The sequence below is a fragment of the Schistocerca serialis genome, chromosome 5 (assembly GCF_023864345.2).
Source record: "Schistocerca serialis cubense isolate TAMUIC-IGC-003099 chromosome 5, iqSchSeri2.2, whole genome shotgun sequence".
NCBI lineage: Eukaryota > Metazoa > Arthropoda > Insecta > Orthoptera > Acrididae > Schistocerca > Schistocerca serialis.
In genome coordinates this window covers 422,163,028-422,186,495 of record NC_064642.1, presented here as the reverse complement: position 1 = coordinate 422,186,495, position 23,468 = coordinate 422,163,028, and the positions used below count along the sequence as shown (strand labels likewise).

At 35.7% G+C, this 23,468-nt stretch overlaps 1 protein-coding gene across 1 annotated transcript in view; it reads right to left on the bottom strand.

The window, feature by feature from the left end:
• The window catches only part of LOC126481526 (FAD-dependent oxidoreductase domain-containing protein 1-like), a 237,803-nt gene that overhangs the window by 75,245 nt on the left and 139,090 nt on the right, over window positions 1-23,468 (bottom strand). Inside the window, exon 7 of the mRNA XM_050105334.1 lies at window positions 9,431-9,584. Within this exon, the coding sequence (XP_049961291.1) occupies window positions 9,431-9,584 (154 nt within the window). The remainder of the gene's footprint in view (window positions 1-9,430; window positions 9,585-23,468) is intronic.

Sequence of the window (23,468 nt, the reverse complement as noted above, 5' to 3'; positions counted from 1 at the left end):
TCTCAGACTGAAATTTGATGTGTTTAGTCACCTGCCTCCAAGAGCGATATTTAGGAGGTTGGGCTTCAAAACCTTTCAAAGCAATTGATGAGGAGAAGTCATATGGAGAAAATATAACTATAATTAATCTGGAGTACCTAGGTTATGTACAAAAGTAAATGAGTATGAGGCTCTGATGATTGAAAACTGCATTCAGGGTAAAGAAATTGGAAGATGGCAGAGGATTAGATGGTAAGAAAAAAATCACAGAATCTGTCGTAGATAAAATTCAAAAATATTCCAGCATTGAAATCAGGAAGCAATGTCAGCAGCATAGAAGATATGACAAAAACTGTTTGCGCAGTTTTGTTTCACCTCTCTTCAAAAGATAATAATTACATTCATGGCAGTGTTTTCCAGGAAGTGATTCATGGAGCAAATGGCAAAATGGCCAGAAATATATTCACAAGCCAGCTATACCCTTTGCTATAGAGGATGTATCGAAAAAAACTTTCAAAGGTCTGTCAGATGTAATACTATTCAAGAAATGTCTACATGACTCCTAAGGAGTCCATCAACAGCATAATCTGTGCCGCAATTCCCAAGACAATGTTTGTGTCAGTTAGTACATTACATTTTGGTGTCCTTGATGCATTGGTAACATTCAACAAAGGAAATGTTGCAAGCTGTGAAGTCCTTAAAAGACTGCTACAAGCTGTTGTCATTTCACAGTGAAACAAATATTAACATGGACAAGACAGCGAAGATGAGAAAGAAAAAGGAATTTGCAAGACGAGATGGAAGAGGATGCAGATAAACCACTGTATGGAGCTTACTTTAATGGCTCTTTCCAATAAGTTGTATTTTTTAAGAGTAAGGAGTACTTTTTCTCAGTTCCTAATTGCCAGAATTTGTTCAAAATTACAAGATGGACTCTTTGGAGTATTGTGCATTTTTTAACAGAGGAGTTTAGTTATTTTTTAAATCTCAAAGAAGTTAGGACCTTACACAGATAAAAAAGTGTAGACAGTTTTTTTATTTTTATGTCCACTTTTTACATATATAATTATTATCTCAGATTAATCAATAATTTTAGAATTCCTTGTGTTATACTAGTTATAAATGTGTGACCTAGAAGTCATATTTATTTGAAAATTTTATTTTAATAGTTTCTCACAAAATGTACCATTTGTAGGAATAAATTTTACATTGTATGAGATAGGGATTTTTCAACCTGATCAAAGTCCCTTTTTTTGTTATGTGGCTGAGACAAGTGCATTTTGATTTGCAATACATTTATTTGAACCATTGAAGAAAAAACTGTGTTGGTGAAATGACATTACTTATTATTACTTAAGTATTTATTTAAATGTATTTATTTTGCAATATGTCTACCAGAAGGAAACTTACAACATCATTGCTACTTCTGATACAAACACAAGAAGCACGACTATGATGAAGTGATTTTAAAAGGTTAATGAAATCTTTCATGAAGAGAAAAAACTACCAGCAATATATCAATGAAAACTACATAGTTTAAATATCTGAAAAGCCATCAGTGTAAGATAGTATCTACTATTCTCCCGGTGGTGACATAGATATATTCATAGCAAAACTAATCCAAGTATTGGACATTATTATTAATCCTAAGGGCAAAATTCTCATTTGTGGAGATTTAAACGTCAACACCTTGAACCCGGATGAGTTCTGCAACGTAGTTTTGAACATTACGTACAGCTATAGAACATAATCATTGACTAACACAGTCACAAAGGTAACTAAGCATTCAGCATCAATCATTGACCATATACTAACTGACTTGCATAAAGAAAACTGTGAGGTTGTTGTAGGTAACCTGGGCCTTTCAGATCACTGTAGTCAGCTCTTGAAATTAAACATAACTGTAGAAAAAACTAAAATAGTCACATACAGAAGGGTCTTCTCTAAGCAAAAAAGGGTTGAATTTACCATGCATATGAACAATCAAATATGGGAAGAGGTGTAAGTGGAGACTGGTACACATAAGAAGTTTTTTAAGTTCGTATTGAAATTTAATTTCAGGTTCAAAGAACTATTCCCAAAGGTATTATGAGTCACTAAAACACAAAACGAAAGTAACTGGGTGACCAACAGGATAAGGAAATCTTCTGTAATGCTCAAACACTTCAGTGGCATAAAAAAAAAAAAAAACACCAAAATGACCCTGAATTACAAAAATTCTATCAAACATACAAAAACATATATTGAAAAGTTTTAGTAATAGCAAAAAGGTTTCAAAACAATGAAATTATAGAAAAGGCAGAAAACAAAATACAAGCAACCTGGAATGTCACCAAACAGGTAAACATACAATTACAGCACAATGGTAACACAATACATGAGAGCGAAGGGGGGTATTAAAAAAATTTAAAAAATGCAAACTTTGCAAATAAATATTTCATCAAACACAGCTAACAAACTACAACACAAATCTGACAAAATACAGCCTGTACAAACACTGAATTGTGTTCCAAACACAATGATGTTGCGACCCACCTCTTAAGAAGAAATATGCAAGGTTGTTCAGAAACTAAAAAATAAAACCTCAGGAGGTATACATGAAGTGCCCGTGTTCTTGCTGAAGGACTGTATAGACAGTATCAAAGACCCTTTAGTGCACATCATGAATTACTCATTCACGAGGTTACTTCCCATAGGCACTAAAGCATGCAAAGGTCCTGCCCCTACATAAGAATGGAGACCCCAAAAATACAGAAAATTTTAAGCCCATCTCTTTACTGTCATAATTTTCAAAAGTAATGGAAACCATAATTAGGTACCTAACAAAGTACAGTCTCCTTTGTAAAGAACAGTTTGTGTTCAAGCCTGCTAAAAGAACACAATTAGCTATATCTCATTTTACAAATGTTGTTCTGGAAGTGCTAGATAAAGGAGATAATATAACAGGCATCTTACTTGACATCAGCAAAGTCTTCAATACAATAGACCACACAATTCTGTTAAATAAACTGGAAGTTCTAGGTATAAGACGGGCAGCAAATAAGTGGTTTCATTCAAGCCCAGAAAACAGAGTGCAACAGGTAGAGATCTCTCAAACAAACTCTAGTCATACCATAAAGTACCTTTCTGTCCCGGGCACTTTAATATTGGAGTCTCCCAAGCAAGCTTGCTTGGCCCACTACTCTTCTTGATATATATCAATGATTTTTCCCAGAGTGTCGAACTTGGTGAAACAGTGCTGTTCACTGATGAATCAATGAAACATCACCAAGTGTAATAAAGGACAAAGAAACACTCATGCATGTATGAAGGGTAGACAACAACAAATTAACTTTAAATGTAAAAAAAACAACAGTGTTAGTTTACAGATAAGCAGAAAACTCAAAAATAACTCTTTTAAAAGTGAAAGATGAACTCATAGAATGCGTATCACAAACAAAATTTCTAGGGATGGATATTGTTACACACCTAAAATGGACTGAGCATGTTACTGCCCTTGGGAAATGATTAGCTTCAGCATGCTTTGCACTGAGAATAATAAAGTCTGTGTGCACTAGAACAACATATTTTGCATAAGTTCATTCTGTGATGAGTTATGGGATAATGTTGTGGGGGACAAAAAAGCAGAACAGACAAACAATCTTTATGTATAAAATGCATGTTTGACCATCAGGTGTTCCTTCTTACTTTTCTTCTTTTATTTTATTTTATTTTTATTTTTTTTTTAACCAACTATCGACCAGTTTCAGTCACAGACCATCTTCACAGATATTGTCCTAAGATACAAATAAATAAGTATAGTATACAGGAAATGTTACAAATTCTTCTCCAAGGAAGAGCAAAATATACATAAATACTTACAGGGTTAAAACAGTGTAAGCCACTTCATCACATCTGTCATTACATAAATAATGGCCACATCTCATATGCAGAGCAAGTCAGAGAGGGAGAGAGAGAGAGAGAGAGAGAGAGAGAGAGAGAGAGAGAGAGAGAGAGAGAGAGAGAGAGGAGGAGAAGAAGAAGAAGAAGAAGAATAAAAACAAAAAAGAGCAGCTGATGGTCAAACATACATTTTATACATTCCTTGATGGGTTAATAGTCATCTTCCAAAAATGTTCAAAACAATCTCCAAGCTACAAAAAAGGGCTGCATGAATTATGACAAAAAGCAGTGAGAGAACACAATGTACTGAGTTGTTTACATCTATCAGAATCTGGACTTTTCTGTGAGAGTACATTTTGCAAACAGTGATCCACATTAAAAAAGACATTGATCAGCACCCAACAAACAGATCTCTACATGAACGTGGAATCAGATCCAGTGACCGCTTGTACCTCAATGGAAAGAAAAGCTTAAATAGTGAGATATATAATCGAATTAAAGTACACAGTAAACTACCACAAGAGGTCAAAGAGAAAAGTGAAATACAGGCCTTCAGGAATACCCTAAACAATTATTTGTTAGAAAAGTGTTTTTATACCATACAGGATTACATAAAATGATACGTAAATTTCATTGACTAATCATTAATTACTGCAATTAAGAGGCATTTTATAATATGTTCAATAGAACAGTAAAATACAATGCCCAAATGGGTAACTCAGTATGACAAGAAATTAATGTATCTATATATGTGTGTAATTGTGTACATTTATGTAAGTCTGTGTCTGTATTTTATGTTTTTGGCAACATCGATACAATTTACACTGTCTTGATTTGGATAAATAAATAAATAGTAGCCTGAAGTAAAATTTAATTTGAATTCAGTTTGAATATACATTATCTATTCAGAGATTAATGCAAGTTGCTGCACTGCAATATTATAATATCATTAGTTACTATAGCAACACACCAAATGACAGTGTAAAATAATACACAAGGCTAATGTGAACTCTTACTGGATAATGATGATATCTTTTGAAGTCAGGCAATTTCACTTAAATTGTCAAATGTCAATTGTTATGATGTATATCTACAATTTTCCTGTATCCACAGGCTGCAATACTTTATGTTTGCACTAAGAAATGTAAGATGTGTACCACTGCCTACAGTTTGCTAAGAGTAATTTGAGATGATGTGATAAGTTGTTGGTACAAAAACATTTCAAAATTTCAGAGTACTTAACATCATAAGACAAAGAAAAACTGCACACAGAGAAAGGAAGGAATAAAACATAGACCTTAACATTTCATCAAAATCAAGAATATTAAAGATGGAGCACTAGTCTAGGTGGGAAATATTGGGGAACAAATTAAATAGGGCATGTTTAATGAACTTGCAGAGAGTATGTTATGGAAGCAATGGAAAATTCCCAAAAACTACATGCATTAAGTATTACAAGAGAAATTATAATAATATTATTCTATTTAGCAGGAGAAGTTTTGCAGTAAACTCTGAATGTTCAAATTATTCACCAAGCATAGTTAATGTAGAATGTAGTTTATCATAGTAGTTAACAAGTAATGTAATGTAAGTAAATAAATAGTAGCTGGGACACTTAGGAAACACAAACTTTGCCTACGGAGGCACAGGGACTGAACACAGTAACAGGTCACATATTATTTCACCTATTTTCATCAGTTTTGCTTGCCTGATGAAAGAATCCTCAAATATTCATTGCCCTGATGGCAATATGCTACACTTTAAGAAGCATTGTTCAGCACCTTTGTCAACAAACTTTGTGTTAGCTGTGGTGTAAAGTGATGCTACTAGCTTGTAACATGTTATCACTAGAGCAGTGAATATCTGAGGATGCTCATATCTGATGGGCAAAACCGATCAAAATATATCAAATAACATGCAAGCCTTTGGCTTTTTTTTGTATATTAAATAACATCTGTATTACTTCTTAGGCATTAAAACCTTCCACTAATTTGATCTATCAGTATATATTGAACTAATCAACTTCTGATAATACGTATAATTATTCTCTCTAACATTTCGATTGTACAAGAAATGCATCAAACATTATTGCACCAGAATTTTGGAACAAATAAAGCAAAAATTTTACAAAACAACCTAAACATTTTTTTCTGTGGTGTACTGGTGTTCTTGCTATATATGAAGTGGCAACAGATCAGCATCAGTTCTGGTGGTTCCACATCTGGAACATTATTATGACTGGCCAAATAACTTTCTTGGAATGCCACACATACATGACACAGATACATGACACTGTGTTTAAACAGTCACCAAGTGTCTGTAAACAATGGCCAGAATTTTCTACCAGTCAGTTCACTGACGACAGAACTCCACTCCTCGGTCACAGTGCCATATGAGAATTTCTAAGTGAATGTGCTCACTGTTGGAAAACCTCTTTACCCTCAGATGTTCTTTCAGGTTGCTGAAAAGATGGAAATCATGTGATGCAAGATCTGGACAGTAGAACAGATGCTTCCAAACCTCCAATCAAAAATGCTGAAGCAAAGCTTTTGTTGTATGACACACTTGGGATACTGCATTTTCATGCCTTTGCTGAATTTTCCTTGCATCTCATTCTTTTCATTCTTTACAGCTTTGCATAGCAGTGTCAGTGCTACACAGTATTAATGGCTGCACCCTTTGCCGAAAATTCTGTCTGCACCCTTGAAGAAAATGATGGCCAAAACCTTCCCTGTTGATGGCGTAACTTTGTATTTCTTCCACAGAGGTGAGGAAATGTGTTTCCATTCAACAGATGCTCTTTTTGTTGCATGTTTGAAATGACAGACCTATGTCTCATCATCCAGAATCATTTGGGTTAGAAATCATTGTCTTCCACTGAGTGATGCTCAGGGAAGTCCAGAGACATCACAAATCTTGCATCTTTATGTGCATGTGACAGTAACTGTGGAACCCAGCAAGAGTACAATTTCCAATACTGCAGGTGATCTCTGATGGTGGAATGAACACTAATGAACACTGTCTGTTGAGATGCACATCTGCTAAGCAGTGTCTGTGACATTCACTCTGGGATTACTGTGAATCAATTCCTCAATTATATGGACACTGTCATCTGTGGTTGATGTTGGTTGACTTCCTACCCAATCAACATCACCCATGTTTGTGATGCCTTAGTCATTTCACTACAGCTGGACATGACATCATGTTTGTTACATATGCCACCAGAATTTCATGTGTATCTTTGTGCAATTTGCTAACAATAATCATACTGTCCCACGTACTTCACTTTGGAATAGGTTTCCAGTTGGCCTGCCATTTCACTCCTTACTGCAGGAGAACTGTGTGAAGTGGAGACCCAGAACATTTAATCACTTCTGACAATATGCCACTCTTGTTGTGCAATTGTCTTAGTATGTGACAACATGTGTAACTTAGTTTCTGAAGTCTCTGTGTTCCAGATGGATCCTTGTTGGAAAATGATGACTAGTCAGACGTAATACGTTTGTTTGTGTGGCCATTATCTGTAGCAGGAGTATAAATATACGCTTCATAAAATCAAAGTATTTTTTTTGTTACAAACTAGATTTATTTATTTTCCAGACATATTTTGCCTTTTACCTTACAGCATCTTCAGTGGGTTTATTCTGGAATAATTCAGTTTTGTTACTGTTTGTGATACTTATAGATTACAAAAAAGTTCATGTCTTATATGCAAATAAATTCCACTCACTTATATTCATTTTTACAGTGAAAAACTGCCTTTGAATTTCTAAAATGACTAGTCAGGCAAATATTCACTGAGCAGGGCAAACAAGGATGAAAGCTATACATGAAAGTTAATAGCATCTTAATTTAGAGTGACCAGATGTCCAAAATCAAAATGTGGGACACAAATTAGAAGTTGTAATAAATCAAAATTCTGTGCAAACCGTTGTTAATGCCATAACTATATGGTAGATTTGTATTAAAATATTTGGTTTACGCTACAAATACACACCTTTTTGTTAAACGCACACAAAACGAAAACATCAAAATTCCTCGCTTTACTAACCGAGTAAATATTTTATTGTTGACACACACAAACACAATACATCACTTTGATGTAATGAGGTCCTTAAGTGGGGTAAGCAATGATTACTTGAATAGGTTACTTACTTCTCACTCTCAGTTATACTTTTCAGAAAAATGTAAGTCATACAGGCTTACTGACAGGCACAAAAAAAAAAAAGTTTGCTATCTTTTCGATTATGCCCTACATAATGCCAGCTACACTAGGTGTGTGTGTGTGTGTGTGTGTGTGTGTGTGTGTGTGTGTGTATGTGTGTGTGTGTGTGTTTTTTTAGCTTGTCAGAGGATATATCTGAAAGCTAGCAAGTTTTCTTTCTTTTGTATGTGGAATCAATGCTTCTGCTTTTTGATGAGTGGTCTTTAATCCTCAAGTATTTACTTTCTACAAGAATTTTCCTACAACATTGATTCAAGAATGTAATATTTTCAAATAGAATTTTATAAAAATAAATGTGTTAAGTTTCCAGAAAATGATCTTAGTTATAATTATTTCCTTGACAATTTTCATACAAAACCTATTTTTTTCATCAGTTCATAAAACATCCATGATACAAATTCTCTCTCTCTCTCTCTCTCTCTCTCTCTCTCTCTCTGCAGCAGCATTATTTCCAAGTAGAGCTAGTACAAATGCAGTAATGAGCTACAAATTTTGCACCAGATATCTTAAGATGCAGGGAAGTTGAAAATAATAGACTATCTTTCACCAACACACTTAGCTGTTCTTAATCCACAATTTTTCTCTTCACATACATTTCTGACATAGTTCACCTTCTCAAAAAATTCATCTTCAGGTATTTCTTTTGTAATATTTTCATTATACTCTGCTAAAGTTATACAACTTTGCTGAATTGACTTCCAAAGAGAAGAATTAAGACAGCCACTTACCATTGTTCATGGGTAACTGCCAGAACCTTACCCCTCTACTACTCATGTCCAGCTCCTCCCTTACCTTCAGTCTTTCCTCTCTTGTCATTTTCTGCTCATATACTATTCCATTCTGAAAATGGATTCCACTTTTCCCCTTCTCTTTCCGACTCAGCTCTGTGATTATTAACATTATAAATAAATATGTTAACGCTGTTTCTGAGAGCCATCTATCAGTCCTCTTCTGCCACCCACAATTTGCCTACCCTCTGCTTGCCCTGAATTTCTTTACCCTTCATGATGAAACAATGGTTTCATCTTACTCTCCAATAGCATAAAGGTAACCAATCTGAAACAGTTAGTGCTGCTACAGCCACAAAGGCATGCACATCAAGCATACGTGTGGTGGGACAAAGAGATGCAGGGGTGTACGTAGTTGTATACTACAGTTGGAAGACTGAAAGCTAGTATAAATTACTGAACTTTAAATGAGCATGTGTGCTAACTGCCAAATACTGTCAGGTGACTGGTTGGCACTCCCCATAATTTTGTTGTTTCCCTCCAGGAATTACCATATCACAATCATAACAGTTAAATATTTCATTAACACATTGAAGGATTATTCTGATTTTAGTACCTTTAACTGTTCAAATGCTGAAACTCTAGCTGCAAGATATGGCCAAACACAGCCGTCAAAATAACTATAGTCAACCTCAAGATCCTCTGTGTTTGGTTCTCCTTCCTCTTCTGTAGGTGATTTGCCACAGATGAAATGTCCACCACCCTCTCGCCTGATAAAAGATAAGAAAGAAATGTGTCACAACTGTGTTCTAGAATACTTCATAATTTATGTACACTAACAAGAAACTGAAATAGAATTATTAATCTACAACCATGTAGCAGCACACTCCTTTCACATAGAAGGTGGCTGTGATACATCATAGGATGGGCTCTACAACAAACCAAAAGCACTGTTGTGCCATTCTGATGCATGACCCACAAAACAGCTAACCACAGCTCAAGGAGAATGGCTGGAATTGGGTACAAGTCACATACATCATGCTCAATGGCATTCTGGATCTCTTAAATAGAACTGGTGTCTGGTGACAGAGAGACAATGCAGTCTACCCTCATGTCCATGGAGCATTCCTTAATGCATACTGATTCAAAAAACTTACTAGAATTGAGCCAGGCAATGTCTCAATAACTGCCAATACTTCAACAGGTGCACACCCCATCATTTTCAAGGCTCAAATGCAACACAAAAGTACTGTGCAAGGAAAGTGGGGCTATTCTAACCAAGAACCATAGTATGTCATATTATAACACTAACAGTGTAAACAACTAGTGCCATTACACAACCAGAACTAACCAACATCAGACATTATTGAGATGGGACCAAGTAACACCACCTTCTTTCCTTTGTTGTTTTACCATGAAGAGAGCAGGATTCCAAGCAGAATTCAAGCAAAACCCTTGATCGTTATTTATAATGTCACCTACTAATTTAATCTCAACTGTTTCTGTAATAACACTATCCCAATAGCTGGAAGTGTGTGCTGCCTTGGTACCAGTCATCCTGTGGAATATTAGAACACAGAGATTAACATCTTTGTGTTCTTATATTCCAGAGGATAACTGGCACAAAGGTAGTGTTCTGCTATAGCAGATTTCTTGGCTGTTGTAAGTGTGTATGATGCTTAAGCTCTATACACAGGTCCTCCATAGTCATGATGGTCTGACCAGTATACAACATGCTACATCTACAAGGGGTATGGTAGACACCCAACCACTTTACCCACACTAAAATCACTGTTAACAGATACTAGAAGGATCCTAATCTTAGGTGGTGTTTGAAAAACACGCTTCACATCACCATTTGACAGAATTTGACCAACCATGTTGGAAATAGTAACTGTTGCGATAATCAAATCATGAAATAATGACAGAAAAAGGATAAATCATCTACATATGAATATTAGCTGTTAGCCTTGCCTTGTAACTTAGACAGGGACATACAGTGCAAGCTACTTTAATCAGTCCATTAAGAGGTCATACATCCTGAGAAACCACTAATTTCATGCTCACTGATTGCGAATTGGAGACAAGAAACATGAAGTTATGTCCTATCTGTATGCAATCAGTCTGAAATGCCAAATGCTCTCAAATGCGAAGTAAGGTAGAGTTCAAGAGTCCAAAATCAGAAGAGTTCCGGCCTTTGATGACCAATACCCTACAGCAGATCCCATGTGAGTGAGCATTACCTTAAGCTAAGCTTGTGAACTAAGAAAGACTTGCATAGCTTGCCTGTCTGTACCTCTGGGCAAGGCTCATTGGTCTCCATTGTACAATTGTCTACCTGTTTCTATGTCTGTATGTCACTCTTATGGTGATGAATACTTGAACCTAAGTGTTTGATTAGAGCAGTGGAATCTGGTACTTCCATGGTTTGTGTTCTACAGGCCAGGGTGCCCATTTGTTCTGGTAACTGAATGGAGCATCTAGTAAGCCTCATCTATGTTTTTAGAAACCAGTCTATGCTCTTCTACATATTCACTGTCCACACAGGAAGAAGCAATAAAAAGCAGACCAGTAAGCTGCCTGTGAATCTCACTTCTCTAACATTACCATGTCTGCCTCCTTAGCCTAACATCCAAGTCTTTGTGTACTATCTCCAACCAGAGAGCAGGCCTCAGTTTGATCCCATTGCCATTTCACTCCTGTACACAGCCGCTCATGTGTAAAGAATACAGATGACCAAAACTCCCATGTCACTTTTGACATCAGTGGGATTCTTTAAATAAGTGTGTTGTGACACAGGTTGGGTTATAACACTGTGTTAAGGCCTAAAGGCCATAGACTTACATGCCACTTCATTATTTACATCACTCACCTAATTTGTGGTTGGTCGATAGCACAACATGCATCTGCATTATAACCGTTCTGGTGAAAGCTGACTTCAACATGGGCTAAGCTGACAAACTATCTGGGTCTAATCTGATGTGGACCCCATGAACCAAGATACAAAGTACCCATTTATGCTGAACCAGATTGTGACAGCTGTCAGCATGAATATACAAACCAGTACAAGTTGGCTTCCTATGCTGGCATGTCCCAACATACCATCAAATTTCCTGGTTGTCAACATATCAAGGGAGGGAAGGCAACCATCCTTTTCCACTACCATAGTTACAAACCTTAAAAGAATCAGCTATGTAACTATGAAAGCATGCTGGATACAGTGTCATCAACTCCAGGATATGTTACTCAAAATTCATACATATTATAAAAATAACTCTTCTCCTAAACCACTGGTCCAATATCAACCAAACTTGGCACACATATCACTTACTATCTGAAAAGAATCACTGTGTGTGTAGGAACACCTGCCTATCAGAGGGTTGGAGAAGCTGTGAGAAAGAAGTGTAGCTGACAACACATAAATAGCTAGACTTTATCCATCCAGTATTTGAAGATGAGTGCAGTTGTGAGTTGCAACAACTTTAGACACAATTAGAAATGTTTTTTCACTGACAACACCCACAAAATGATGAAAGGAAAAAAGTTTATTGCTTACTGCATTTTTGCTGTGCATGGAATGAAACTGCCACATCAGGCATGACATTTTAATTTATTACTTATTTACTGCTAACTGTATTCATCACACATTATGCAGACAGTAATAATACATACCACTGAATGTACCTGCACAATTACATCATTGCACAACACACAGTTCAGGAGATATGGTGTAATAAACATTGAGCTGTGTGTAAACAAAACTGCAAGGTGAAATTCGCTAGAGAAACAGGTGAAATATGTGTACAAATATATGTGAAATGTATTAACAAGGTGTGAAATATATGTGACATGTATGCAGGCAAAGCCATGGATAAAAAACTCCTCCTAAGCCCCTGGATTCACTTCAATCAAACTTGGTTCACAAACTATTTGCTATCTGGAAAGCAACACTGAAAGGGTAAGAACTGGTCAGTGAGTAAAAAGCAAGTGGAAGACAACATATGCCGAGATATATGTTTGTTAATTCAACACCAAAACTAACCTCAGTCAACCGTAACAAATCAGATAAGAATGAGAGTGAAGAGTGAGACCACATCGAAACTTACTGAAATAAAAGTATCGCTTTGATGCAGTCCATGTCACTGATGTAATAAACCTGCTGAGTTCCTAATGTGACGTACATACCAATCTGCTACTGGGCTCAACAGAGTAGCAAAGTGTTTTGTTACATAGTACATCAGAGCACCGAAAATGGGCTAAGAGGAACATCTTACTTTGAGCTCTTTGCAAGGGTATATTATCTAGAAGGGACAGCACAATAACAGTCATGACTTTTGATAGTCTCTTTAAGAGGAACATTTCTCCAGGAAGTTATCACTCTTCCTCTTAACACAGTTTGTTATGTCAGCACTTAAATCTACAGTATGTTGGATCAGACTGTGTCTTTTGAACATAATCCTGTTTGTCCAAGACAATCATAGCATTTCCCTTGTCCACAGGTAAGATAACAATATCAAAATCCACCCTGAGTAGTGAGTGCAAAGCAGCCCTCTCAGCTGTTGTAATATTACTCTTGGTCAAAAGTACCACAATTAATACACAACTTATTTGTATTTTAACCTCCTTGGCAGTGTCTGGTGGTTGTTTAAAAACAGCCTGTTTGACAAGTAATTTTAAGAGCTGGCAAATGTTTGTGCAACAGTGTAAAGTTCAACCTTTCCCTAGCTTGGATAAAGCTGCATCAGCCAGAAATTTCCCTGTGCGGTTGACCACAGAATGTTGAGTAGTGATATCACACTCTGAACCACAGAAAAATACACACTTAGCTGAATGCTGGACAGTAACAGAACAATATTCCTACTCATGCTACATCCAAGACAGACTGTGCAGGGAGCCCCAGGAAAATGCCAAAATTGATAAAGCAGTCATCAAATGAAGCCTTAGAAACAAAATCCAATTGTAAGTGAGTTTCATGGGTTTGTCTTACATTGGTTCAAAGGTCCACATCATCTTAGGCCATGAAAAGTTGTCAGCTGAGTTACTCCACCTCCAAGTTATCTTTTGCTACAATGTTTTTAGCGAAAGACAGAGCATTCACACAACGTGCTACTGACCAACCATGAAGCAAGTGAGTAATGTAAATAAGAAGGTGGCACATAAGTTAATGTCATTTTCACTTTATACAGGCAGCATTTCCAACAGTATTGGTCAGATTCTTTGGATACATGATGTGTAGTGTGTTTTTTGACCATCATATAAGATTATGGCCCTTTTAAATCTGTAAAGGATGACCTTGGGTTACATAAGGCAGTCTTCTGCCATATCCCATGCAGCTGTGACATGTCGTACTATATTTACCCAATAACAAGACAAGATTCTTTCTCAGATTCATCATTCAAAAACTAAAGGATCATCTTACATTCACAGATTAAACTATTGTTGCTGAGGTCAACATTTTTACATCATGTAACAGATTAATATAGAGGTCATCTAATACTGACAGATGAAGCTTTAGTAATTGAGGCCACATGCAGATTTACATTAAAGAATTGGAATTGATATGTAGTGTCATAAAATTGCTCTTACTAGCATTTATGGTACTGCCACTGGTGCAGTCATGAGTAATGTCTAATTTGACTACAATCTGTTTTAATGGACTATACTTTAACATATCTTATTTTATCAATAAAACACTGTTAATTTTTTTCTGGATTGAATAGAGAAAGTTATCACAAAAGTAATGAGACTTGTTAATTAGTTCTGTTGAGTAAACTGTAAAATCAACTTTACCTAAACATATTATGCATTATTAAAGAAAAAAACTTGCTATTTTCACAATAGCATTGAAAAAGATCACAACTAAATCTTTTTCTCAGTTAGCAGCCTTTCCATTTATACTTGGAATTGAACTGAATTTAAAATTGGAAACATACTCAACAACAGTATACATTTCTGCAGGAGACAGTAAAAGTCTAGATAGGTGTCAGTGGCACAGTTATGTATTTCATTCAGCAATGAAAAAATGGCTGTGTGCTCAGATCCCAACATAAACCACAAGCTCAAAGAACACAGAACATCTGGGTGAAACGATCAAATATTTGTGACAATCAAGATAATAAATTTCAGTGCTGCTTGTTTATGGAAATACACTGTCTCTTTTCTTCCCTCTCATTGGTTAGACTAATTATCATCCCAGATAATGATATCAGTGATTATTATTATGATGATGATAACACCAATGACTAACTTAGATAAAATGTAAAAAGGAAGTGTAAATAAAAATTTATGTAAACCATTTCTTTTTGTTTATTTTAATTCTCCTTGTACTACCAAAATGTAGACAATCAATAAATGGCATATGTGTCAAATAGGTATAAAGCTAATTTTTTCAGGGAGATGGTTTATTTCAATAAAACAGTCTGTAGCTTTGATTAGTCACAATATTTAAAAATAAATTTTTTTCAAGAAGCCCCTTAAAAAGAAGGAGGCTGCCTTATTTTTGAGGGTCATCTCACCCTCAGATCATATTGTATACCGATCAGACCATCAGGGCTGTGGAGGTCCTGTATATAGAACTGAAGAGTCACAAACACTTACACTTACATAATTTAATATAATTAAGTACTGACTGGCATTAAACTGAGAATTTCTGTGTGGAGTCTGAAATGTTGCTCTCAAGTAGAGTCCGACCAAAGGTCAATTTCTGGCCAAAGTCAATTAATCAGCTATCACTCTAAACATTCAGCTGAAGCCAAAGATTTGATAGCTCCACTAAATTTCATTCAAGACTGGCAAAATGTGAATAAAATAATGACTTTTTTTTAATATAATATAGACAATTTAATGAGATTGTTAAAATTATCTTGCAACATGTCAAATAACAACACTTTGAAATAAAGCCAATTATAATATTTATTTATTTAAAAAAGTACTTGAACAATTACAACTAGGAAAACACACAATAATAGCCAAATGAATGATAAATTTCCATTAGCATTTTGATATCTATCAATGAAAAAATTAATAATCAAAGTTATAAAGTCTTATGTTGTAAGCTAAAAATAATAATTTGTTCAAACATTTTCACCAATCAAGTTAGTTTGCCTGTCTGTAAAACAACTGTCCCACTGTGCTGAACAACTGTTCACTAGGAACACTAATAGGAGGAGCAGATAAATATTTCATTTCATTCATTTCATTTCATTATATTATCTTCCTGTATATCATTTAAATGATGTAGGAATTGTCACAACAAAGTTATCATACTAGTACAAGTACTACAGACATAATAATGGAATATCACTTTCAAGGCATTTTTTAAAAGTACAAATTTAGACATATAAATTAAAATTTTTGGCAATAAATTTACACACAATCAAAGTACTCATCTACATCATAGAAAGTTTTGCTTAAAAGGTAATTTTTAAGCTCAGTCTTAAATTTTACTTCATCTATTATTGCCTTCATGTACACTGGCAGAGCATTGTAGACTTTTATTCCAAAATAACTTACATGCTTTTGGGTTTGTGTTGTCCTTACCCTTTCTACATACAAATTCTTACAAGTTCTAGTATTATAATTATGGCAGTCCTCATTTGTACGTAGATTTTTCATATGTGCTCTTGTACACAGAATGCTTTTAAAAATATACAGTGATGGTATTGTGAGTATTTGCAGTTCTTTGAAAAGGGGCCTACAATGAGTTCTTGGAGAGTTATGTGTTATGATTTGTATAGCTCTTTTCTGAAATTTGAAGATATCTGTTAAGCTTGATTTAGTTTTACCCCAGAACACTATGCCGTAAGACACGATGGACTGAAAGTAAGCAAAATACACTAGTCTAGTACAGTCTGTGCTGCATACTCTAGATAATATCCTCAATGCAAAACATGCCGAATTGAGCCTTTGGGATAAGTACTTGAGATGGTCTTTCCAGCTTAAGTTTTGATCAATGTGCATTCCCAAAAACTTTGTGGATTGTACACTCTCTATCTTCTTATCCATTAGTTTTAACTGGAGGTCCATATCTTGAGTTGCTTTGCCATACTGTATATAATTTGTTTTACTTAGATTAAGTGTTAACTCATTAGCATTAAACCAATGTTGAATATATTTCAGGACTATATCAGTTGTGGTAGTTAATGATTTTTTATCATCACTTATAATTATGCTAGTGTCATCTGCGAACAACATTATTTTGGTAGAAATATTAGGATTTTTTATGTCATTTATATAAAGCAAGAATAATAAGGGACCAAGAATACTGTCCTGTGGGACACCTATTTCCAATTTCTTTGCGTCTGAGACCCACTTGATTTTCTGATTTTTATGTTCTGCAATGATTTCTACTACCTGAGTTCTATCTTGAAGGTAAGATTCAAACCACTGCTTCACAACTCCCCTTATACCTATTGCCTCCATCTTGTTTAACAGAATTTTGTGATTTACTGTATCAAAAGCTTTAGATAAATCTAAGTTAATTGCTACTACACATTTTTTAGTGTCGAGACTCCTGACAATCTCTTTGGTATAGGCATGGATAGCCGTTTCTGTGCTGTGGCCCGAGCGAAAGCCATGTTGATTGCAGTTTAGAAGTTTGTGAGCATCTAAGTAATTTATGAGTCTGGTTTTCATTAATTTCTCTAGAATTTTTGAAAATGATTGGAGAAGGGATATTGGTCTATAATTTTCTACCTTGTATGGATCTCCTTTTTTAAACAGAGGTCTAACCTTAGAGATTTTCAACCTCTCAGGAAAAACACCTTCACTGAAAGACAAATTGGCAATATGTACCAGGGGCTTTGTAATTTGTTTGGCAGCTTTTTTTATTATTGACACAGGCACTTCATCCACACCTGCAGACATTTTTGATTTTAGACTCTTTATCACCTTTAATATTTCATTATCATTTGTGGGAGTTAACAACATACTACTGTCTACTTTTGGGGCTGTTAATTTCTCATGTTTGGTAAAGTTTTTACTTAATGACACTGGTACACTTAAAAAGTAATTATTAATGTAATTTGCCAGAGTTTCATCTTTTAATTCAATATTTTCACTATTTTTTAGTACTATTTCCTGATCCTTGAGGCCCTTACCTGTTTCCCTTTTCACAATTTCCCAAATAGTTTTTGATTTATTGCCTGATTTTCTTATTAATTTATCATTGCTTAGTAATTTTGCTTTTGTAATTACTTTTCTATATATTTTTTTGTAATTTGTTACATATTCTTTAAACTTGGGGTCAGTCCAACTTTTCAGTCTATAGTTAAGCATTTTCATGGTCCTGGAGGAATTTCTAATACCTGTTGTGATCCAGGAGTTAGCATGTGTATGCCCAAATGTGTTTGTTTTGACAAGTTTCTTAGGAAAACACATTTCAAAATTCAACATAAACAGGGAAGAAAAAACATTATATGCAGTGTTTGCGCTAGTTTGTAACAGTACTTCTGCCCATGATTGGTTAGTCAGTGTATTTATGAAGTGATTGCAACTATTTGTGGAGAAGGTTCTTTTGTACATTTGGTATGAACTATTTTTGGTCACAGGGGCTATGGAAAATTTAAGGATAAGTGCATTGTGATCAGATATTCCTAGGTCAACATTTATTACATCTATATCTGTGGCATCTATATTTGTGAAGATATTATCTATGAGACTTTTTGAAGAGTTTGTTATTCTTGTAGGGTTAGTTATATGTGGATACAAATTGAAGCTATGTAAAACATTCAGGAACTGATCTTTGGATGCACCTCAGTCAATAAGTTGACATTAAAATCTCCACTTATAATTATTGTTGATTTTTAATGATGTAATATTTTGAGCAATGCCTCTAACTTATTTCTAAAAATTTCAGGATCACCACATGGTGATCTGTACACTGACATTATTATTAATTTACTCTTTTGCATATTCAACTGTATTGCTGCAGCCTCAAAATGTTTTTCTTCATTCAAGGATTCAGTTACAGTCATATTTTTAACCTTTACTCCAGGTTTTACATAAATGCAAACACCACCATGTCTTGTTTCCTTCCTGCAAAAATGGCTTACTAATTTGTATGGAGAAATGCAAATATTTTCTAGTTCATAACTCATGCACCAATGTTCTTGAATGCAAATACAATCTATACTACCTTCACTGGCTGCAATCTCAAGTTCTAATATTTTATTTTTAATGCATTGTATGTTAAGGCTCATTATTTTTAAATTATTGACATTAGATTGAGAGGAGTTTGTACTCATGTTTCCCAGTGTTACCGGCTGTTCCTTGCTGAGGCTGGGTACCAAAAATCCTTAAGAATTACACGTTTCCTGCTCCTTGTATTTCTTACCCCTGGACGTGTCACCATACTTGTTGTATCTGTAGTTGTAGCTGCTGTTTCAGTGGATGCTGGAGGTGTTTCTGAAGCTGATGATTCAGTGGATGTTGGAGATGCTGCCAGTTTTGATGCTGAGTCTGGTTTTGTAAGTGATGTTCCAATTGATACTGGAACTTTTGCTGAAACTGTATTTTCGTTTAAATCTTGAACTACAGTTGGCGCTGACGTTACTGTGGACGTTGAAGCTGCGTATGAAGCTGATAAATGATGCTCCGATGGCGTTGATTTTTCTTCTGTTGATGATATCTGAGTGGCATTTTGTACCACTGTTCTTGCCTCTGTTCTTCTGATTGATGGACTAGTCACAGAATCTGGACTTGATTTTGAAGCTGCTGGGGAGGGTGGTACATCTGCTGCTGATGATAATGGTTCAGCTGTTTTTGATGATTTCGACACTACTGACAATTTGGCTGATGTGGCTGCTGTACTGGACGACACTTCAGATTTTTTTACTTCTTCTAACGTCAAAGAATCTTCTGTTGCTACCAAAGATTGTGGGACATCAGCTCTTCCTATTTCCACTAATGTTGATACTTTAATAAGGGCCGTTTTCAGACAGTGTAATAGTGTTTCGTTCTACTTTAGAGTCTTTAATAGCATTCGATATTTCAGCACTCATGGCTTCTTTCCCTTTCATGTTTCTGTGAAGTCCATGCTCTGTAAAATGCTCTCTGCAATCACTATTTATCCCAACGTATGTAGCATTAGGATAACCTCGACATATCTTAGCGAAAATTCTGTTGGCGGTAATAATCTCAGTATTCACGCAAGAGTTTACCATGAGATCATACCTATGAGGGATACTGACAACAAAAAATTTCACTTCAGGCATTTCACAAATTACTTGCTTTAAAACTGTTGTAGCACGTCTAGTTTCATTGTGGTATACATCGTTGGCGCCTCCAATTATCACACATGTGCTGCCTTTCGTCATAGATTGATTACAGCTATTTAAAACTTCACATAGTGGCGCTCCTGGTTTGATTACGCCAGTTACCTTGAATCCTGTTTTCTTAGAACTCATAATTTCGGCTACACCTCTTCCGTGGCTGTCTGCTAGAATAAGGATTTCATGTCTATTTTCCAACGTGTGTTTTTTGTTTTGTTTACAAATAGCAGGCCGATTTGTTTTGCTTTGTGAGCACAATTTAGCGTTGATCACAGCACTGTCCGTGTGGATGATGGTACAATTTGATTGTTCTTTCTCCTCTGTGCTATTTTCAAGCACACTAAACCTATTACTTAGTTTTAAAGTAAGTCCCGCTGTTTTTGTTTTTGGTCGTGTGCTGCTTATTTGACTGGTATTTGAGAACTCTTGTAGGCTAGATTTTGAGGAATTTCTCACACTTATTACCAAGTTTTCAAGCGTTTTTGCGTATTTTATAATATAATCGAGTTCTTTCCTAAGTTCGCTCTCTACATTCACTTGCAAACCTGCCCTGTGCATTTCACTGGCATTGTCCCGCACGTTGCACTCTATACCGCAGTCGCACTTATTTAGAACTTCCGATCGTGAGAAACAATGGGTATGGCACCACTTATGATTGAACGCACAGATTCTTAATCCATTTAACACAATTTTATGGCATATGGTACACTTCACTGACGAAATACGATCACAAATTACCGAGCGATTTGAAACTACGTGTAAACTCGCCGCCATCTTGGAATGACATTCAAGTGCAATTGGGTGTAGATAAGTATAAGTACATGTGCTTTTCACAAACTCAATCCTCTTCTTCTCAGTCAGATAAAAATGTTTGTAAACATATGATAAAACACCAACGTAGATAATCTAATTATGTGTGAACTTGTATTTACTGGCAAGGGTGGCTAAACAATGCAACACAGTGTACTTAAGTCTGCGCCAAGTATGTCAAAGCTTTGAGACTGTAGCAATTTAATTGTCAGGTGTTCACTGCACATGTGCAGTTCCAAAAATTAGTTCAGTTTTGGCACTTGCTAGGAAATTCGGCTTCAGCCAAAACTTTGGCACATTTTGGCTGAAGCCGAAAGTTTGCCTGAAGGTGGGAGTTTTGGTCAAAGGTTTGGTCGAACACTACTCTCGAGTCAGATTTCTACACTACAAATCATGGCATTTATCCCTATTTCGGAAAACGTATCTCACTGCACTTACAATTGTTCATACCGTGAACAAGGCATTCTACTCTTATATTCTGTTTCTTAACTTCAAATACATGTAGTGTTACTGGGAAACAATCACTGCTCTATTTCTTCTTGACATATTCAGATACTGTCAATATTTTGGAATCCAGTGAATATCCATTGTCTCTCTGAAATATAGGGGACCATTGCAAGATGAGACAAAAAAATCAAATCATTGTGAGAGGAGTCAAATACTTCTAGTTCATAATTAATGCCACATAGTTGGTACCCATAATGTTATTTGTATATTCAAGCCAGATTAATGGAAACATGGTATCTGATGTACCTTCACTAATTATGCATGTGACTTCAGAGAGCATATACCCACACATTTCACAGGTTCACTTATAGAGGCCACTTGTGTTGGCCCCCTGGCACACACTGGTGAGCCACTAAAGAAACATCATTATTTAAGCAAACGTAAATGAGTGCTTCGCCTATTCTTTATGCTGTATTACTGTTGTACAGTCAACATGTTCAGTGCTATGCACAACCTGTATCTTACATGTTGCTCTATAAAGAACTATGTTCCCTGGTTACATTTTCTCTGTGTGATAAGTCACTCAACAAGGATCTCAACGGAAGAAATACTCCAACTTCTCACTGCCCAGCAGCAAGCTTTCACAGAATAACAGCAGGCTTTTGCTACTGCTCTCAATCAAGTGGCATCTACGTTTTCATGGCAGGTTACTCTCCCATAAGTGCAACCATTGGCCTTTCTGGCATATGATGAATCGACTGAAGATTGGGACTCCTATGAGACATGGTTAAGCCAACATTTCCAGGTTTTTCATGTGGGCAGTGCAAACTTGTGTGAGACTTTCTTTCTTTCCTGGCTTTCGTCGTGCATTTATCAGTTGCTGTGCCAGCTTGTTCCCTTGCAAGAACTGACCAGCTTATCATTTGATGAACTGAACAAGCCACCCATCTGGGATCAGACAGCCATAACTACATTTTTGACACTTTTGAGATGTTAGTACCATAAGGTACACGAAATCAAGACCTACATTACGATCAAACAAACATAACTCTATCTTTCCATTTCCATTTTAGTTGTCAATGTATCTACATTTTATGAAAACTAGTAAGAATCAGATAGCTGGAAGAGGTTTTTAGACCACTGAACACAGTGTTAATTTGTGAAACAGAACAGCTATTATGTTCCTCTGAACCTAATAGAACTGTTAGAAGTTGCTTTTCCTGATACTTCTCTTTAGAAGCATTGTCGTTGTCACTCTGTGACAACAATGAAATGCTATTTCCTGGCAAGGAAGATAAATATTGTTTCAGTTGTGAATGGGTTTACAAGCAAGTAGGAGCACTATGGGGTCCAAAGGAAGAAAGATGGTTCAAATGTGCCTGGAGAAGGAACAGAATTTAATGGAATCTTGTAAGTATTAGAATCTGTTTCTTAGTGTATATATTTTGGTAGTATATAGTATATAATAATAATTATTATTATGATTGTTGTTACAGCTGTTGTCATAATTATTATTATTATTATTTTTTTATTATTATTATTGCTATTACTGCTGTTGTCATTATTATTATTATTATTGTTTATATTCATAGCTGAGGAAGAACATGATGTGGAGATGGTCAGGACATTCATTGGTTCAGATACAGATGATGATCTTTCCTATGAACCAGACAACACTGCAGATTCTGGTGAGTAGCCAAACAATTACTAGACACTGTAGCAGTTCCACTTAATTTTCTTTTCTGTTCTTCTGAATACCTGTCATGTTATTGTTACAGACAGCAGTACTGAACATGGAATGTCCCCTGTAAGTAATGTCACAAAAATTGCTAAGAATGAAACTAGTGCATAAGTAAATCATCACCTTCAGGAAGGGGAAATTGCAGATGACAATGCTGGTACTGAGAGTAGTAACAAAACAAGAAAATGAAAAAGGTTGTGGTTAAAGAGAAACAGGAAGGAAATCAAAGAAAAATCAATTGACAGCATGGTAGAGCATATATTTCTAGAAAGAATTCTGAAGTTCCTGAAAGAAATGTGAAGCCAAAAGATTGCACTAAATGTCCACAACAGTGCACCAGTAAGTTTACTGAGCAAGACAGACAAAATTCCTTAGAGCCTATTGGG